Here is a 20320-nt window from a genome sequence, read left to right on the forward strand (position 1 = left end):
TAGCACACTAGCCAACGACTTGAATACCTTCTATTGCAGATTTGAAAAGGACAGTTTCACTCCACACACCCACCCGGCCGCACCCGCGACCACAACCACACCTCTGACTTCTGCGTTAACCATCCATGAACAGGATGTGAGACGCATCTTCAAACAACAGAAGATTAACAAAGCGGCAGGCCCGGACCATGTGTCCCCATCCTGCCTCAAAGTCTGCGCGGACCAGCTCGCTGCAGTCTTCACTCAGATCTTTAATAGATCTCTGGAACGGTGCGAAGTTCCATCCTGTTTCAAACGCTCCACCATCATTCCAGTCCCCAAGAAACCTGCAATCTCTGGTCTGAATGACTACAGGCCTGTCGCTTTGACATCTGCTGGTCATGAAGTCCTTTGAACGTTTCGTGCTGGACCACCTCAAGAGTGTCACAGGTCCCCTGCTGGACCCCCTGCAGTTTGCCTACCGAGCGAACAGGTCTGCGAATGATGCAGTCAACATGGGACTGCACTTCATCCTAGAACACCTCGACAGTGCAGGGACCTACTGCGAGGATCCTGTTCGTGGACTTCAGCTCAGCGTTCAACACCATCATCCCTGAACTCCTTTCATCCAAGCTTTTCCAGCTCAGCATCTTACCTGCCATCTGCCAGTGGATTTACAGCTTTCTGACGGGCAGGACACAGCAGGTCAGGCTAGGGGAGGCCACCTCATCCACACACAGCATCAGCACTGGGGCGCTCCAAGGTTGTGTCCTCTCTCCACTGCTCTTCTCTCCCTACACGAACGACTGCACCTCAGCGAACCCGACTGTCAAGCTCCTGAAGTTTGCAGATGACACCACTGTCATCGGCCTCATCGAGGACGGTGACGAGTCTGCATATCGACAGGAAGCGGAGCGGCTGGAGCTGTGGTGCGGCCGACACAACCTGGAGCTGAACACGCTCAAGACTGTAGAGATGATCGTGGACTTCAGGAGGCATTCCTTCGCCACAGCTGCCCCTCACGTTGTCCAGCTGCCCTGTGTCAACCGTCGAGACCTTCAAGTTCCTGGGAATTACAATCTCTCAGGACCTGAAGTGGGCGACCAACATCAACTCCGTCCTCAAAAAGGCCCAGCAGAGGATGTACTTCCTGCGGCTTCTGAGAAAGCACGGCCTGCCACCGGAGCCGCTGAGACAGTTCTACACAGCGGCCATCGAATCAGTCCTGTGTTCTTCCATCACAGTCTGGTTTGGTGCTGCTACAAAAAAGGACAAACTCCGACTGCAACGGACAATCAAAACTGCTGAAAGGATTGTCGGTACCCCCCGACCCACCATTGAGGACTTGCACGTTGCCAGAACTAAGACAAAGGCGTGCAAAATCCTCTCGGACCCTCCGCACCCCGGTCACCAGCTCTTCCAGCTCCTTCCCTCAGGTAGGCGCTACCGATCAATGGAAACTAGAACTAGTAGACATTCCAACAGCTTCTTCCCTCTTGCGATCAACTTCTTAAACACCTAACCTATAATTCCATTACAACAAGCTGGAAATTTTTTGACTTGAGTTCGTTGTCACATTTCTGTGGGGCCAATTACGTATTACTCGTGCACTCACTGTAGTTGTCTCGCCATGCTGCACTATTTGCATATACTGGCCACTCATGCCAGAGTAGCATCTGCTCCATTTGCACACTGATTGAGGAGTATCTGTAACATTTGCACAACCACCATTGTCCCAGATGATCGCACTACTCGTCACTTTAAACCGCATACACTCCTTGAAGTCTCGGCGCCCTTTGCACAATGGTCATTGCACTGGACTATTGCAATATTAGTCGTTCGAACTGCTCTAAGTGCTAGAGGACTCTGCATCTTTTTGCACAATTGTTTTTTGTCAATGTCGTTATGTCCCCAAAGTGTTCTGTAAATTGACTGTCTGTTGTACTAGAGCGGCTCCAACTACCGGAGACAAATTCCTTGTGTGTTTTGGACATACTTGGCAAATAAAGATGATTCTGATTCTGATTCTGATTCTGATTCTGTCAATTGACTGTCTGTTGTCGAACTAGAGCGGCTCCAACTACCGGAGACAAATTCCTTGTGTTTTTTGGGCATACTTGGCAAACAAAGATGATTCTGATTCTGATTTGATGATGGAACAATACTACAATGATATGCGTGTGTGTGTGTGTGTGTGTGTGTGTGTGTGTCTGTGTGTGTGATTAAGTTAGTTTTTGTAACAGTTGTAATGGGTACAATGTCATTTTTATAACGAGTGTGCTGGAATTAATTATAAACTTGTTTCAATATATTTTGAAGAAAAGCTGCCCTTCATTCTGTAAACATCTCTTATTAGTGGTGTACAGGCAAAAAAAATTAAAAAAACACTCATGAAAGGTTTAGAATTTCTGTTAGATCTTTCACTTCGTCCTTAAGTATCTTCTTTAATTATATGCACTTAAATTCATGTGCAGCTGCTGTCATTAGACCAGCCAGGTGCCATTTTACCTGAGGCTAAACTTCCCTGGAATCTGCCTCTGCGTCCACTTCTGTCTAATGATCTGTGAGATGTGCTTTGGATCCAAACAGGCTCATTAACAACCCAGAGCGAAACCTTTATCAGACTTGTTTGCTTGGATGATTCATGTAGAATGAAAAACACGAATCCCTCCGCCCTCCCCGTGCTCATAAATGTTCCATGCTATCCAGGCAAATATTGTTTCTGTTGGGGATAGATAAGTAAGCCCGGGAGCGGATAAGTGTGTGCGCTTATTGCACCATCTTGCGAATGAACCAAGTGTTGCATGTCGATGGAGCACTCAGGACAAACCATCCGACCGAACATATTCTGTAGCAAAAAATGTGGCATCGTGGGCTCGTCGCCAGCCAATCGCAGGGCACATATAGACATAGGCATTCACCTTGAGGGCAGCATCCAGATTCGAACCCAGAACCTCTCGACTGAGAGGCAGGAATTCTAACCATGTTCTCACCGTGCTGTCGATGTTGAAACCCAAACTCTCTTATTGATTTAATATGCAAAACAAAAATCCACGACTCCATCTGGCATTCCGTATTACTTATGCGCTTCTGTATATCTCGCACATCCCCAAGGGCTCTCTATATTTTGGAGTGATAAATGTTGAGCATAAATAGCATAACGGCCTCTTCTCTCCAAAAATTTCATCCACGTTTAGACAGTATGTGGCCCCAGTCCAACGTAGCCCCCACTAAGTTTAGTCGTAAAAAAAACCTACTGATTAGATGTCTTGGCTCTGATGAATAGAAATAAAAAAGGATGCTGTGGAAACTGTATTGCAGTTTCTTCAGGGGTGTTTTGGGCAAATATTGTAGGTGCCAGAGTGGGCGCGATGAGTGATTGCAAGCTTAGAAAATGAAATTCTGCGTAAATGACGGAGGTACCTTGATTAAACAGGAATATGAGAATGACCGGAGACAAAGAAAGTCAAAAGGTAGACAAGTGCATAAAGCAGGATGATTCAGCTGCGGGTTCCTACTCGTTACCTGTCTCCTGACAGACTCATCAAACAGAGAAGGGCAACTTGAGGTGAAGTGCAAAAAGCAAAACATCCATTTCTCAGGTATGGTAATGTGTTCTTTGCTATCTTTAGAGACATTTGTTTAAACATTCCGTGTCAATGAACTGCACCCACACCTCTTCAGTGCCATCGCCTAAAGCTGCGGTGAGGAATAAACAGTCATACTCCACCTGATATAGCATCAGGACGATAAATAATGAGATCCTAAGTCATAGGTGGAATATAGGAGAGGGAAATATAACCTGCATAGACAAAAGTATTGGGTCACGCTACAGCAAAAAATGTATGTTGGGATCAGAGAGATCAAGACTAAATTGTCCAAAGTTGTGAAGGGTTGTTTGTTTATACTGTATGTTTTTCTGTTAAGCGTTGTCCTAATATTCCTTTTGTTACCTACCCGAAAGAACAGTTTCAAAGTTGAAAATGAAATCCATATATGTAAACAGACGACGGCTTGGGGTGGTTCTGGTTACATCTGACCTGAAAGACTTTTTACTTTAAAGTCTCTGTAAAGTGTAAATATGTCTGCTAAATTCGACACACCACACAGAAGAGTGCTGTAAACCAAATTTGAACGATTAAAAAAATCACCCAACTTTATAAAATGAGGTTTCAAAATCCTTAAAAATGAATCTATTCTCTCCGCTCTCAAAGGCTGTGGGTGAATGCAATGTGTGACGCTAACGCTAAACCCCTAATCCCAACCACGCCCTGCTCAACTGTCAGCTGTCAATCAAATACAACTTCTGCGACCTGGGAAAATGTATGCTACTTTGTATAGCATCCATTCTATATAATTATGTTATGACTAGTTTTTCATAAAGTACAGGTAGCTATAAAAACATGTTACACGTTTATTTTTTATTTTTTTGGGCCGTGCTAAAACTGAACAATGGCATTTCAATTCATTTCATTGGGGAAAGATGATTTAAGATTACAAGTGTTCTGAGTTGCGATCATGCTCACGGAACAAATCAAACTCATATCTCAAGGCGGCAGTGTATAGAAAATGGAAAAATGGATAGCTGGAACAGGACAGCTTCAAGAAAAAAATGAAAGACAGAAAATTGATAGCTGGATACACCTTTCTTTATTATCTCATTGGACTGAAAGGGCTGAAAATAAAGCCGGTTCATTCAAATGTACATTAGTGATCGTAACCAAGCTCAGTCAATAGAGACATATCTCTACTGTCGGTGGAGATCCAAATAAATAAGCCCCCATCCTGTGGCCTTGAATTTAGTGGAGACCGTACTCATGGGAAGCTCTCATGTACTGCTGAGAGTTGTAAATATGGAAGTTCTATTTGTGAGTGGCTGAATAGTGCCGGAGTGCCTGTCCATTTCGAACCTGTTTTTCAAAAGCATCTATCACTGATCCATTAGATGAGTGTGCATGGGTGAATGGCAAAAAAAAAAAAAAAAAAAGAAAACTCAAACGCACAAAAATGGGAACGCTATCATTTGAAAAGAGAGGGAGGCCTGCGCGCTGACTTGGATGCTGAAGTTATTTTTGACTGCTCTGTTGGAGGAGACCAGAAAGAGGGCAAGGGATGAGTCACAACTCCCACAAAAAAATGACTGAAACGAGCCCTGCAGGTTCACAACAGTCTATTTGAATCTATGTCTTGTTGGAACTAAACGTACACGCAAACAACTTCAAACAGTCAAGTAGGCACGACACCTTTTTATGAAAACGTCCCTCTGTGAACACTGAACAGCGTCACATACATCACGTTGAATGATCATCCTTTTAATCAGTGAGTCTCGGTGGAATTCTCCTCATGTTTCGTCATTCATTTGCATTTGTCACGACTATTTGTGAAAATGATCAAGCGTGTTATTCCGCCCAGCGGTAGAATGATGACAAACCACTAATTGCAAACGATAGAGCTCGCTTGGATGGCCCTATGAGAAACTACCAGTGAGACTAAAACACTCAGCTGTGGAATGATCGATGGAATATGTGTGCACAATAACGTAGTGAGCGGCAACGCCTAGATTGGAGTTAATGTCCGGTCTGCTCTGCACCGATTTGTCAATTAGCCAAAGTTGGACCAGTCGTTAGGCCAACTGCTGATCTCTCCAGAGAGACGGCAGTGGGCTTATGGAGGTCACGATAGATTTGTGTTTACCAGCCACAGCATGTGATCTCGGTGCGCAAAGCCATGATAAAAGTAATCTGCTTGACTTCTGATGAAGGATTATTTGAAAAGGTTTAATCACAGTGCACGAAAAGATTTAAAAGAGCTGAATCATGGACAACGGCCGCTTTTCAAGATAGGAAGACGTGATCTCTCTCTCGCAATTGCATATATATGTTTTGCTTTGTTTCGTTTAATAACGCTGCATCCAATTTAGTGTCCTGATTGGATCGAAGGATAGCCCATTCCATGTATTTCTTTTTCTGCCTATACTGATGTCTTTCAAAGTGAGCCACGCAAAAAAATTTATTTCACATCACATTGCGCAAAAGCCACCTTAGTCAAACGTTTAATTAAGGCAAACCTGTAACTCTCCAGCAAACAACACCAATGTCCATGTTTTTGTTTATTTCTGTAGGGATTTTCATTATTTTTTTTTTTAATTATTAAATCCAAGTGTTCATGTAACGTGTGAGAAACAAATACTAAATACTAAATGAAAAACGACAACAACAAAAGGTTGAAATAACATAAACAACTAAGTTACAAAAAAAACTAAAAGAGGTTGATGGAGCCACAGCGGGAGATATCGAACAAACAAAACCAAACATGGAATCTTACAGCATGAAAGGAATACAAATTAAACTCAAATAAGTACTTAGCACCACATGGCAAGTACGACTTGGCAGAAACTACATAAACAGACAAGGAATGAGCAAAGAAAACCTAGCGCGGCTGGTGAAAAGCAGTTCAATAATACCTGGTTGATGATCATCGACAGCAGGTGCGGCGCAGGAGGTTGCGCCCACCAACGCTCACCAAGGAGAGTGCAGAAACTAAAAATAAATGGCAGGCAGAGAAACAAGACCATGACACAATGGACACTTCAACACCTGTGAACGTAACCATAAATTCTGCATTTACAAAGATAAGCACGCTCAATTTTGATTGACACTGTTAGACAGGTATTCATTTAACAGCATAATGAGCAATTTGCACAGCTGCTGCAGATGCGTTTGTTGTTTACCATACGGAATGAGAAGGCACGCAAACATTTCCAAGACAGTGACTTGGGTCTATGCAGATGTTTTTCATATCCCAGGACACGTAACTGTCTCACGGTGACTTCAATTATGCAGAGCTTCACCTTCTGTCGTATATAACCCAAAATCTACTATTCTGCTGTCGAGTAAGGATGCGTAAAAGCTCAACATGTATTAATTATGAATTTCTGGCAGAATAAACTAAGGTTTGAATTTTTAAGTATAGCAAGCGGGGCAACGGGAGCCCACCTGTGCTGTATAAAGTTGCATTATTTTGCTCCAAGTATGATGAATCATTTGTGTTTCAGCACAAGACCTTTCAAATGTGGCCACTGGCAGGTTATTGTATTGTTTTCCATTTGGTTTATGTCTGCCTTTATTGTCATTTTTCACATGCTTTTTGTGTATATATTGCTCTTTCGAGGTGGTGCGCTTTTTGTTGTTTGTTACGTCATTTTTTGCTCTGGTGCAGGTCATGGGGAGAAATGACGACAGTGAATTAAAGATTTATACTTTGTCATGGTAAACTGATTTATTTATATGTTTAGTTGTCTTGCTGGAACACCATGAAATAACCAGCTTTTGTTGTTGTTGTTGTTTGTTTTGTTTTTTTAGGTATTTGGTAAAATATAAAGCATCTGCTTTTACTGGATTTGTACCAGCCAGTATCCATCCATCCATTTTCTGAGCCGCTTCTCCTCACTAGGGTCTCGGGCGTGCCGGAGCCTATCGCAGCTATCATCGGGCAGGAACCGGTTGCCAGCCAATCGCAAGGCACATACAAACAAACAACCATTCGCACCCACATTCACACCTAATTTAGAGTTGTCATTTAACCTACCATGCATGTTTTTCCATGCAGGCACAGGGGAGAACATGCAAACTCCCCACAGGCAGGGCCGGGGATTGAGCCACGGTCCTCAGAACTGTGAGGCAGACACTCTAACCAGTCACCCATCGTGCCGCCAGCCAGAAACCAATTGAGCTAAATCCCCACTGTGGAAAGACCTGTGTAACATGAAGAAAATGGCCCATTTATTTAATTTATTTTTTATTTTATTTTTTATGCGAAGGATAAAGCTGGATTTAAAAGCCAAGGAAAAAAAAAAACACTGGAAGGGCCAAAAAAAAAAAAAAAAAGTCTTGAAGAGGCAAAATAATTGGAAAACATTACCATTGTCTCTGGGGAAATCTTGTGAATGCACCACTGTCCTCCAGTGCTGAGAGCAGACCCCAGGTTCCAAAGCAAAATCCTCCTTCACCTCTGTTGCCCGTTCCATCAGAGGAAGTCCGCCTGCTTGGCTTAAGTGTGTCAATGAACGGTTGAGAGGATCAGTGATAAGTGAAGCTTACCTCCTCGGCTACTCTGAAACAGCCAAATGGAGATTAAACCATTTCAAGCTAGCAGCACACGTCAGTCAGACTCTTACTTGAACTCATGGGGTTCCCACCCGCATTTCTAATTATATTCACTGGATATGCACAAAAAAAAGGTAAAGGAAACAAATCAATCACAAATCACACATCGCGATGTAGGACATTACAGAGTGAAATCCTTTTTGATTGCAAATCAACATTGCATTGTCAAAGAGAGCAAGCCATTATCTATGCTTTAGATTTGTCTGTAATTTGTTAAAAAAAAAAATAATAATAATTAAAAAAATAGCAGACGCGTGGGGACTGACCGATAGTATAGATTTGTGAAAAATTATGAAATTGACCAAATTTGGACAGAGGAGGTTTCCGCCCAACGGTGACGATGGTAGGATAGTATGGTCGGATTGCCCTGCCAAAACTGGATCAGGACATCATGCAGCTCCTGACGAGTCTGGTGCAATGTGGTGACAGTGAATGCAACTATGCTTGATGTACAGGAAGTACTCCATTGGATTGAAGACCGGGGATTGGTGAGGACAGGCAATAACATCAGTGCTTTCCTCAACTAGAAACAGTAGCTGTTTCTGGTATGTGCGATGCGTGTGGCTGCACTTGGTGGCATATCTGGGGGGGGGGGGGGGCAGCAATGCACCCCGCAAAAAATAAAATAAAAAAATGTTATGTGAATTGGTTTTAAATTAACATCATGAAATGTAAATCATTGACGTAAACATAAGGGGGATTTTGCTAATAAACGGAGAGGTTATCAATGCCAAGTATGACATCTTTGTTAGGTCGAAGATTTCTGTATTTGGAGTAGGAACTAAAGGTAGCTCATTATTAGTGGAGAGGGACTGGGAGTGCCATGGCTGCGTATGTATTATGGAAACGGTGATTCGTGTAAGAAAAAGTCAGTGGCAATTTTACCTGTACTGAACTCGAGGCTCTTGCATTGAACATCAGCAACAGATGCGAACTCGCAACAAGTCAACTGTACCACGTATAACAACGGACAGGTTATCACCACACAGAACTCCTAAACCAAACAATAAAGGGTCTGAAGATCTCCTGGAACCTAACAGAACTCGGGGTTCCTCTGGCTCGTAGTTGGTGTTAGCGCAACCCTCCAAGGACATGCCTCTCCAGACAATCAGTCAAGCAGGAGGATGTTGCAGGCAGCGGCAATACTAAAAGCACCAAGATGAATTAAAATGACCTGAGCAAATGTATCCCGAGCCTGTTATTGTGCGGAGCAGTTATGTGAGTCATATTCTAAGGATTCATTTCCTATGAAGTTCAACATTTGCCCTCATCCTTTGTATAAACTGATCACATTCTGTTTAAAGTCCACAAAGCAATTACTGCATGAAATAAAATTTTTTCCCCCCCTTTAAAGCCACATTACATGGTTCATATTTTCTTCTCTAATCATAGTTGTGAATGTGCCCAGGCAAGTACTGAACATTGCAACTCTGCCAGATGCGTTGTTAGAAGTAAATACACTGGTGTATAAATAAGACTATTTTAGCAAATAACCTTAATTTATACCCAACGCACTCATTTTGTGGATCTGTTTGAGCTCAAAGTCAGAACACGGACGTCAATGTTCAGGAACCGTCAGCGTGACTCTTTAATATGTCACCCTGACGGTTATTTGTGTCTCCGAGGTCCTTCTTGGTTGACTTCTCCTGCCAGGACATTACCTCTGCTCGAACACATTCATTACTAGCCAACGTTATCTTCACTAAATGAATCCAGTGGATTTTCTTCACTGTGGTAATTAATGCCTTATGGGGGGAACTTTCTGTATACAGTCTTCCTTGTTTAACCACCAAAGGAAATTCCAATAAAACGTGATTAGGAGTGCTTACCAAGGTAATTTAAATGTAGGTTGAACTAGAACAACACGTCCATCCATTTTTCTATGGTGCTTCTCCTCCTTAGGGGCGTGGGTGAGCTGGAGCCTATCCCAGCTGACATGGAGCAATAAGTGTGTACACACTAGTCTGGTTGCCAGCTAAACGCAGTAACAATATGTAATGTGCAGCACAATATTATAGATTCAAGCCTTTTATTAGGTTGCTCCCATTTCTAGTTAGTTTGGATCAATGTTACGCTCAAAGGCCACGGAATTAGGCGCACCTCAATTTGCAGTGGTTTAGAATGGTAGCAGATCGTACACATGGGGAAACTTCTCACTTCCATCCATTGATCCATTTTCTATACTGATTGTGAGGGAGAGCTGGAGCCTATCCCGGATGGCTTTGGGAACACCCGTGGCTGTTCGCAAGGCGCATATAGACAACCAACCCTTCACACTCGCATTCACACCTATGGACAATTTAGTTTTCAGTGAACCTAATGTATGGTTTGTGGGAGCATTAACCCATTCAAGCACGAGGAGAACATGAAATCCACACAGGGACGCCAGAGCTAAGATTCGAACGCCTGACCTCAGAACTGTGAGGCAGATGTGCTAATCACTGGGGCGCTATGCCTTCCTTACAATTATACATGAAACAAGCATATTAGAAACAGCTTTCAGTATGGTGCAGTTGCCACCACCACAAACAATGGGCCTTTTGTTTCCCGTGATGTTTTTGCCAATGGGTGTTTATCATTGCACATTATTCTGGCACTTTGCAGCAAGCGGTTTCAACACTTTAATGTCTTCAAAATGTTTGAAAACGTAGTTTGGATTTAACATACTAGTCGGGGGGGGGGGGGGGGGGGGACTTGGCTCTGTATTTTCAAAGTTGATATACAAAAACACAAATTGAAAAAAATAATGGGATGTAGCCATTTGGATACTCCCTGTTTTCACGTGTTTCAGGACAATGCAAACTGGTACTGATACTTGATGGATGGTTGTTGGGTGATGTGCAGTTATACCTGATTACCCTCAGGGTCTTTTGTACATTAAACCATATATCTATCTATTTACATACACCATCAAGTCGAGGAAATCAACTTTGGAAATTCAATCAGTCCTTCCGTTCCATATTTCATCACGCCAGCATTGTGATTAAACCAAAATGAGATTGTTTGAGAGACTGGATAATGACTCTTTATAAAATTATGTGCACCTATGAGGAGTGACATCTTGGCCATTTATTATCTACAGTGGCATCCTCTCTTCTGTCAGCGAACAAAGCTCCACAGTGCTGGCAAGCCGGCGAACACACAGAGCAAGAAATGCACTGCAAGCAAGCACAGCAACATCTGTTTTATTTTACTGTTATTTGCTGACATCAAAGTTTGAGGGAACATGAGCTTACCTGATTGCTTTTCCTGCAATTTACTGCCACGTTTTCTCTTTTCACATTTCTCTCTGGAACCAGAAGTCCTGCTTGCTCCTTATCATAATGTAACATAACCTAACTTTCTGAAATTACAGGGCTCTGAAAACATTGTACAATAATCGCAACAAGGTCTAATTAAAACCAATACAACCATAGTGAGGAAACATACTGATTATGTCCAAAGCTTTATGAGACATATTCAGTCACTTGCACAGCCAGCAGGCTTAGTTTATGTATTTATGTTGTCGACTCATTTCAATCTTGCTCTGGTCCCAGCTTGTCACAGGCAGCGCCTTGAGTTTGTCAAGATCATGATAGGTTGTGTTTTCTTGCAGGTTTACACCAGATATGGGAAATGCTACACCTTTAATGGAAACAAGACCACATCCAGGAAGACCAAGCAAGGTGGAATGGGAAATGGTCTGGAGATCATGTTGGATATCCAGCAGGATGAATATCTGCCAATATGGAGAGAGACAAGTGAGACAGTCCAATGTAATCCCTAATTCATGAGGTTGAATTAACATAAAATAATCATGTGCATCATTTTGTACTCTTACCCTTTCTCGCCAGAGTTTGTGATCTGATGAGAAAACTAAGCTATAATGTCAACCTATTTGAGTACCATGAAAAAATGTGTATGTCGGGTTGTTTTTTTTTAAACTGACTTTTTTTCAAATCTGAGTGAACGGTTGGAAGTCATACACAAGTCAATGCATGTCTTCCCTTCGATTTGTAGCTGGTTTGAATTCCACTCGCGAGACATCATCGAAATACAGTTAGAGTTTAGTGAAATCGCTAAGGTCGATCCCCGATATGTTGGAATTAGAAGTGTTATAATCAGGTGTCGTGTTAAAATTTGCCATCATGTGACGTTTTCATGGGGCATCGTGTGTTAAATTCTTCAATAACACTGTTGAATTCTAACAGTGGCATTATGAGGAGCATTTTACTGTAGCGGTTGCCCTGTAATCTGCCTCAGTGTGTCCACAAATTCTAAGGTGAAAGTGGACAAAAATTGACGAAAAAGTGTGTGGGGGGGGGGGGGGAGTGGTCACTGTTCGTTTATGCAGTGGAACATCAGTTCAAGAAGGCATTTTCCCGAAACAATTCAGTTTAAAAAGTAAATATTAATAATAATGATAACCTTTCTTCAGTTTGCAAACAGATTCTAGGATAGAATTAAGATCGTGAATTGAGGTTCCGCTATACCGGCATCAAATGACTATGCTGCAAACAGCTAGCATATTTGCCAAAATGTTTGAAGGTGTAGTTTCCTTGTGCTTTTTTACACATGAGAAAATATGTTTCATTATTAGTATTTGAATCTGGGGTGTCACATGTTGACATTCCATTTGCTTTGTCCTCTGACTTTCCGTGCTGTGACTGTGCTCCATTTTGAAGATGAGACGTCTCTGGAGGCCGGAATCCGAGTTCAAATCCACAGTCAGGATGAGCCTCCCTACATTCACCAGCTGGGCTTTGGCGTCTCTCCGGGATTCCAGACCTTTGTTTCATGTCAGGAGCAAAGGGTAAGTCTTTATCTTCATCATCATAGCATATCTTCCTCAAGCCCAAGCACGAAAACCTGACAACCTTACTGGCTGCCCAGCTAATAAATATCTGTGCTTAGCTGACCTACCTGCCCCAGCCCTGGGGGAACTGCCGCTCCAGCAGCAAGGAAAAGTTCCCCGGATACGACACGTATAGCATCAGCGCCTGTCGCCTGCTCTGCGAGACCAACGAGGTTGTGCGGGTGTGCAACTGCAGGATGGTCCACATGCCAGGTATGGACTGTTTACGCAGACGATTTACATATCTCACCTATCGATACAATAGAATATTTGTTGCTGTCATTGTTGCACAAGCAATGTTTAACGACATGTTAGAATAAAGTACAACACACCAAACTATATACAACCACCAACGGCAGCGGTGCCTTCACTTACGAGTACCGCAACTTACGACTCGCTTTTTGATGTAAGCCAAAACTTGCGGTACGAGCGAGCTTCAGATATGCCACCACTCAGGTGAAGCAATGGAGCAATAAAGCTACTGTAATGCCCTCGCACGTGGGCAAGGAGAGCCACGGTCGCCAATGCTCTGTCAGTCATTTCCTGAATGTTCGAATGCACAAATACAAAACAGGAGCACTGGCAAGGAGCTGCTGTAGCTCACAACTCATGCCCGGACGCTCACACTGAACTCAGCGGCCAAGCCAACTCCAGCCTCTGATGAGCCATGGCCCTCAAAGGCATATTTCCAACATGCAAATACTATGGTACGTACAGTAATTACACTGCAGTTTATAAAAAAAAATACATATAAAAGTAATCATCCTCATAAAAAATGGTGGTGTTTTGTTGTTGCTGTTGTTTTAATGGCATTTTCAACTGATTTTAAAATGTATTTGAAAGAAAAGTGAATTGATTTACAACCTTGGTCACAAACTATTGAAACAGTTCGTCAATGGGCCACTGAATATAAACGTACATATCTTGGAGCACCGCTTTCCGTACACTGTTAAATGTCTTTGCAGTGTTCCAATTTCTTTTACATAGACCCCAAGTTGGAAATTTCCGACTTGCCATTTTTCTGGAACGTGACATGTCGACTGTGTGATTGACAGGTGGCCCGCCCAGGGTGTACCCCGCCTCTCACCCTAATTCAGCCGGGATAGGCTCCAGCCCTGCTGTCACCCTGCACTGGATAAGCAGTGTAGACGATGGAGGGATGGATAACTTTGAGTGACAGCCAGGGTGAATTAAGAATTCAATTAGTAGTCACAGTTTTTCGTTGGAGTATTTGCAGGCAACGGTTTTAATAATCGGTCGGTCTGCAGCAGCTTTGCATTTACATGATATCATGAGGCATGTGCAAGATAATCCATCTGCATTTTGGCCCACTTGAACCCTTGGCGCACAGATGTAATTTGGAGTGTCTGACCTTGAGCTGTGCTACGTGGGATGCTCTTCAGCTGTGCTGGCAGCTCTCAGTCAGGTGTCATTCCTGATCAACATCTCACTGCATTTCGGAACCTGTCGCTGGGGCAGGCCGTCGCCAATTTGTACTATTTGTTCTTGTTGCTTCCACGCACAAAGCACAAGGCAGGTGGCTATGTTCTCGGCTGCATTTTCTAAAGCTAATATGTAAGTAGAAACAATTCAATGTGATGTAAATATCCTACATTCGAGGCGTGACGACCATTCAATAAGATAGAGAATTGCCTTTCGGTAACCTCATTTAAATCGATGGGGGCAAGAGTTAGCCCAGGCCAACTAAATACTATGCAACCTTTAACCTGTAACCTCGTTTGTCACTGCCCGCTGTTGACGCTCACGGAGTTTCTTACGTGTGTTTCATGTTTTTGGTGAATGTAAACACTGCCATATGTTTATGTGTCACTTGGAATGTACAGTACATGAAAAATAGAAATCGAGAATGTTTTTGTGCGACTTTTGAGACATATTTTCCCGAAAGGTTTTTTGTTGAACTCCAAATTATTTAACTTTAAGGCCGTTTGAATTTGTATGTTTCACATTAATAGTATATTTATGATTGAGTTATGGTGTAAAGTATGTATAATGCTCTATATCCCACAGGCACAAACAAATTGGAGTCTGATTAGAAAACAGTGTTTGCTGTGTCAAACAGACGTTTATCACTATTGATTCCCGATTTGTCATTTTTCCTTATCATCTGGAGGATATTACTGTGACGCCGGTCTTGGAAACAGTAAATTAGATGTCTAGACTCACACAGCATGTGTGTCATCAACACTAGTGCAAAGAGTCATGTCACTGAATTTAAACTGTGTGTTTATATCCAAGGAGCGGGTGGCTGAATTAAAGCTCAGGAAAGAGATGTAATGAATGCATGCAAGCTGATAATACAAGCTAGAACACCTCACAACAACAAGGTATGAATTTAGTATCAGAACGTGTAAGGTGTACACTTATCACTTCCATAGGAAACAACGTTCGATTGTTGAAGTTGTTAATCTCTCCAGATGGTTCGCACATTTTGAACTGTAACATCTGAAAGAAAATATGGACAAAAAAAGAGAGCAACTGAGAGTGGACAAAGAATAACAGTGCTGCCTTCTAATATACCTCAGGGCCACAACTATTACATTATGTATGGTATGACAGCTGCATCATTATAAGTGTTGGTCCATTGTTTTTAACAGTGGCAAATCAATTTGTCACCTAAATTATGAAAGGCCAATGTCTCATGTGTCAGTCCAGGGTAGAAATTGCAAACTCAAATTTAATTTGAGAAATGCAGCCGCCGCTGCAAATGACGCCGAAGAAATGCGTCCGTACTGGGACAAACGGTTGAGTTAACAGATTGCGAGCAATGATCACTGGGGAATTTGGAGAGACCGGCAGCACCACTTTGCTTCCCACGGTGATGTATCGCATCAGGAATTCTATTTATTGTAGATATCACATTTAATAAATGTGGGAGCTTTGGTCTTCTGGGTTTGGTAAAGTGGGCCTGTGTCGAGTACCGTACGTTAGTGCGCCTCACTTAACACGAGTGAGCACAATTTATTGTTGAATATTAAGAGACTGAAATTCCTTTATAGGACTCCTGAGAGCAATTGGCTCAAAAGCTCGTCAAAGGAGCATGAAGCCAACTTGTGAATAAAGTCTTTTTTCAGTCTCAACCACACACACAGCTGCTCAAATGTTACAGCACTGACTTCTACAGTTTTACCCAGAAAACAGGATGTGGAAGATAATCCTCTCTTGCATGTGTAGTGGTTATAGTCCTACATAGTTACTTACCAAACATTCCTCAGGCACCATCTGTTCACCAACGTATGTATACATTTCGTAACTGGAGTAAACACACACACATTTTTAATTCCCCCTTGAAATTCTGTTGAGTGTTCCTAGGTCTCTTTAAATGCACTATATATGTAAATCACAGTTATATTTATTCTTGTGGTTCACTGGTATTTAGATATTCACAAACATGTACTGTACATTAAATCTTACATTGTTTACAATAAAAAGATATGTTGGTTGGCACTATAGAAGAAGGTTGTTAGTCTGTAGGGCAACACGGTGGCCTAGTGGTTAGCATGTCTGCCTCACAGTCGATTGTTTCTGGGCCCGAAGCTCCTGTTTGTGCGGGGTTTTCTCCAGGTACTCCAGGTTCCTCCTACATTCCATTAACATTCATGTTAGCTACATTTAAGACACAAGTGTCAAAACTCAAGGTCCGGGGGCCAGATCCGGCTCATCCCATCATTTTATGTGGCCCGCGAAAACAAATCATGTACGTTGACTTCATGCTTCTTGTTAAAATACCAAAATTCCAAATTGTCTTCACTTTTAAACCAGCTTCTGATTTCACAACTAGCTATTTATCAATTTGTTGTGCATATGTACTTAAAAAAAAAAACAATCATCCATTGAAGTGTGTGTGTAAGTGTGAATGTGAATGGTTGTTTGTCTCTACGCGCCCCACAATTGGCCTGCGACCAGTCCAGGATGTACAATACTTCTCGCCCAAAATCAGCTGGTCGAGCCGAAGCCAGCTCCAGCTCACCTGTGCCCCTTGCGAGGATAATCAGTACAGAAAATGGATGGATGGTCGTTAGTCTGCAATCACAATATTACAAATGCACATTTTGTGACTTCATCTGCAGCCATTTCAAGCAATCTCCTACTTTTAAATCCTATACCACCACTAAGTCATAGAAGCAAAAAATGTGTTTTCCAAGATTAGGTGGCCTCCAAGTTAATATTTTAGCATCTGGGTCTATTTCTATATTTGGGCGACCACCCAAAAAAGCTATCAGGCTGTTCTTGTCCTGTGACATGCGGACAGCTCATGGAAACACGGCACAGCTTTTGTCTCTTTAGACAAAAATAAAGTACGGCTATCTTTATATTATTCAAGACTCTAATTTCTACTCTTGGTGTTACTTACACAATGTACAAACGAGATAGAACAAGACATAACTGTGAGTGTGGGGAAAAGTCACATCGACAAGCCAATGTCATTTCACTGTACATTAATCAACACACCTCATAAAGAAGCGAAACAACAGAACCTTGTTAACGACTTGTGCTGCTAATGAATTCCCGCATTTGATGGACTGGCCAATGTGTTTTTCTGAGGACGTTTACGCTACATGTGCAGGCTGCACGCTCCATTTCTCGGGGACGGCCATGCAAGTCATCCTCGGCGCGTCTGCCTTCATTCGAAGATGAATGATAAGCGACGCCGTGTTGTTCACAGCCGTTCTTCCTCATTGCGGTAGACGCGGGTCACTGATCATTTTCTTAGTGATTGATCAGACTCATTATGTCCTCTCCTCTCCAGGAACCGCTGATATCTGTCCTCCTAATAAAATCAACTGCGTTGACAAGGCACTCGGTAAGAAACAATCTGCGTTCACTTCTTTTCTCATTACACTAGAGAATGCAACAAAATTGGAATACAGTACAAGTTGGGGAAGTTTTTTTTTTTGTTTGTTTGTTTTTAAATAGGCGATACCATAGCTGGAGGTAATCTGAATATCTTGAAATGACTTTCCCATTGTGATTTTGTCACTTTAGAGTGGGTTGACCTCCGTTGTTGAACTGTTAATATTAAACTTATTCGTCATTTCTGCGGCGTGTCCTCCGTCTTCAATCCGATCTTACTCTCCTTTCGCAGATATTGGTTAGGAACAAAACTGCAGTGTTTTCAACGGCATTAATGTTGCAATATAAAGGATTTTATGCTCAAGGACAGACGTACGTATGGGTGGTGTATAATTGCACTTTTCCTGCCATTTAAGCCACAAATTTCATTATGTCTCTCATCACTAAATTTAAAATGTATTCCATATATTAGGAATGGTTTATATCCATTTGGTTCACACTCATGATTAAGATGATTTGAATAATGCCTATTTGATGGAAGATAATACTTTAAAATATAATTTGAGAGAAGAGTTCCCACATGAGAAATATATTCCATTGTTCTCCTGCATAAAAATAGACGACATAGTGTAAATCATTTCTTCACATCTGTTGTCACACCGGGGTGTTGAGAATCACTGCTGTATATAATCAGTTGTCACAGTTTTGTCTCCGGATTTTGTTAAGACTGAATGCGGATGTGAATAAGAAGAGAGGCACAAAGTTAAAGGCAAATCAATTCATAATTACTACTTGATTATTTTAATTAGTGAGTACTTAGTAACTTAAAAGGGACATTATTAAAACCAGAACTAAGAAGTTTCAGCCAGGTGGATAATCCTGCGCATCTTTACATACAGCGTGGAGACTAATGTTCTAGTATTACTAGTTTACCCCTCCAGCCCTGTGCACACGTTCCTAAAATCTTATTTATAGCTCGAATTTTTTATATTCCTCCAAATTCTGCGTAGTTTTATTGTGAGCCAGCAGGTCTAAGATTAGCTTGTTGTTTGTGTGGCGTTGCAGCACAGCTCCAGAAGACCAGCGGGGACACCTGTCCATGCGAGACGCCCTGTAATCTCACCCGTTACGGCAAAGAGCTCTCCATGGTCAAAATCCCCAGCAAGGGTTCAGCTCGCTATCTCTCCAGGAAATACGACAAGTCGGAAGACTACATCAGGTAGGAGCTCTCCAGAATGAAAACCTATCGAATCTAACGAGAGAGAGAGCGAGAGAGAGACAGCAGTGATGCGCTTCTTGTAAAAATTGATCGTTAACTCTGACCTCGAGCCTGCGATCACTTGCACACAGCATAAAACACAACAACACGATGTTTATCATAGCATCACCTTACTTATGATTTATTATTATTAGTACCGTAATTTCTCATGTATAATGTGTAACCATGAATAATGCGCACCCCCAAAGTTGAGCTAAAAAGTCTGGAAGCCCCTTCTTTTGCCTGCTCCTTCATGTTTTCTTAAAAGAATTGTACACATCTTACAAATTCTGCCTGGGTAATCAAACATATGAGCACAACTGTGTGTTTTCTCATTTACGAAATAAAAGTAGGGCTGTGGATTTAAAAATAAGATGTATAATGCATTTTTACAATGCATGATTTTGCTTCTACCCATATGATGAAAAACATGAAGTATTATCTATATTTTATTTGTTTTTTTCAAATAATTATTCTGAAGTTAAGCACTTTATTTGAACACATCATACTTTCGTTTTATTTACTTGCTCTTATTTTGAAATCCACAGCCCTACTTTTATTTCGTAAATGAGAAAACACACAGTTGTGCTTATATGTTTGATTACCCAGGCAGAATTTGTAAGATGTGTACAATTCTTTTAAGAAAACATGAAGGAGCAGGCAAAACACATTTAATTTTATTTTAATGGGATTCAAATTAAACTGTCAAGCATTTCAGAAAAGCATTATTATTAAACAAAACATAACCATAAAGAAATTAATTATGGTTGTTGTTCAGTCATCAGTCGTATTAAAAAAATAAATAAAAATATTTCACAAATTCTGCCAGGGTATGTAAACTTATGAGCACAATTGTACATATATGCAGTCATCTGTACCCCTGTCATATTGCAATGAAAGTGTAGGCTACACCTTTTTCATAACCTCTAGGTGGCATAACAGAATGAAAGTGTACAACTTTTTCATAACCTCTAGGGGCCGGTGGCATAGTGGAATGAAAGTTTACAACTTTTTCATAACCTCTAGTTGGAGGTGGCATATGGAATGAAAGTGTACAGCTTTTTCATAACCTCTAGATGGCGGCATACATATATAAAATGTGAAAGTATTTTTCATTTTCTCCTGTACCTATGTGTAATGCGCACTATTGACTTTTGACCATTTTTTGGGGGGGGGGGGGAATTCACATTATACATGAGAAATTACAGTATATTATTAGTTTTATTAATGTACAGTAAATGGATCATCTTCCTGGAGCTTACAAGATATACA

General features: G+C 41.7%; 1 protein-coding gene across 1 annotated transcript in view; it reads left to right on the forward strand.

Moving 5' to 3' along the window:
* Positions 1 to 20320, forward strand: part of asic4a (acid-sensing (proton-gated) ion channel family member 4a) — a 93154-nt gene that overhangs the window by 67984 nt on the left and 4850 nt on the right. Inside the window, exons 2-6 of the mRNA XM_061692396.1 lie at positions 11740 to 11884; positions 12809 to 12936; positions 13038 to 13191; positions 17747 to 17800; positions 18856 to 19009. Of these exons, the coding sequence (XP_061548380.1) occupies positions 11740 to 11884; positions 12809 to 12936; positions 13038 to 13191; positions 17747 to 17800; positions 18856 to 19009 (635 nt within the window). The remainder of the gene's footprint in view (positions 1 to 11739; positions 11885 to 12808; positions 12937 to 13037; positions 13192 to 17746; positions 17801 to 18855; positions 19010 to 20320) is intronic.

The sequence above is a fragment of the Phycodurus eques genome, chromosome 12 (genome assembly GCF_024500275.1).
Source record: "Phycodurus eques isolate BA_2022a chromosome 12, UOR_Pequ_1.1, whole genome shotgun sequence".
NCBI classification, from domain to species: Eukaryota; Metazoa; Chordata; class Actinopteri; order Syngnathiformes; family Syngnathidae; genus Phycodurus; species Phycodurus eques.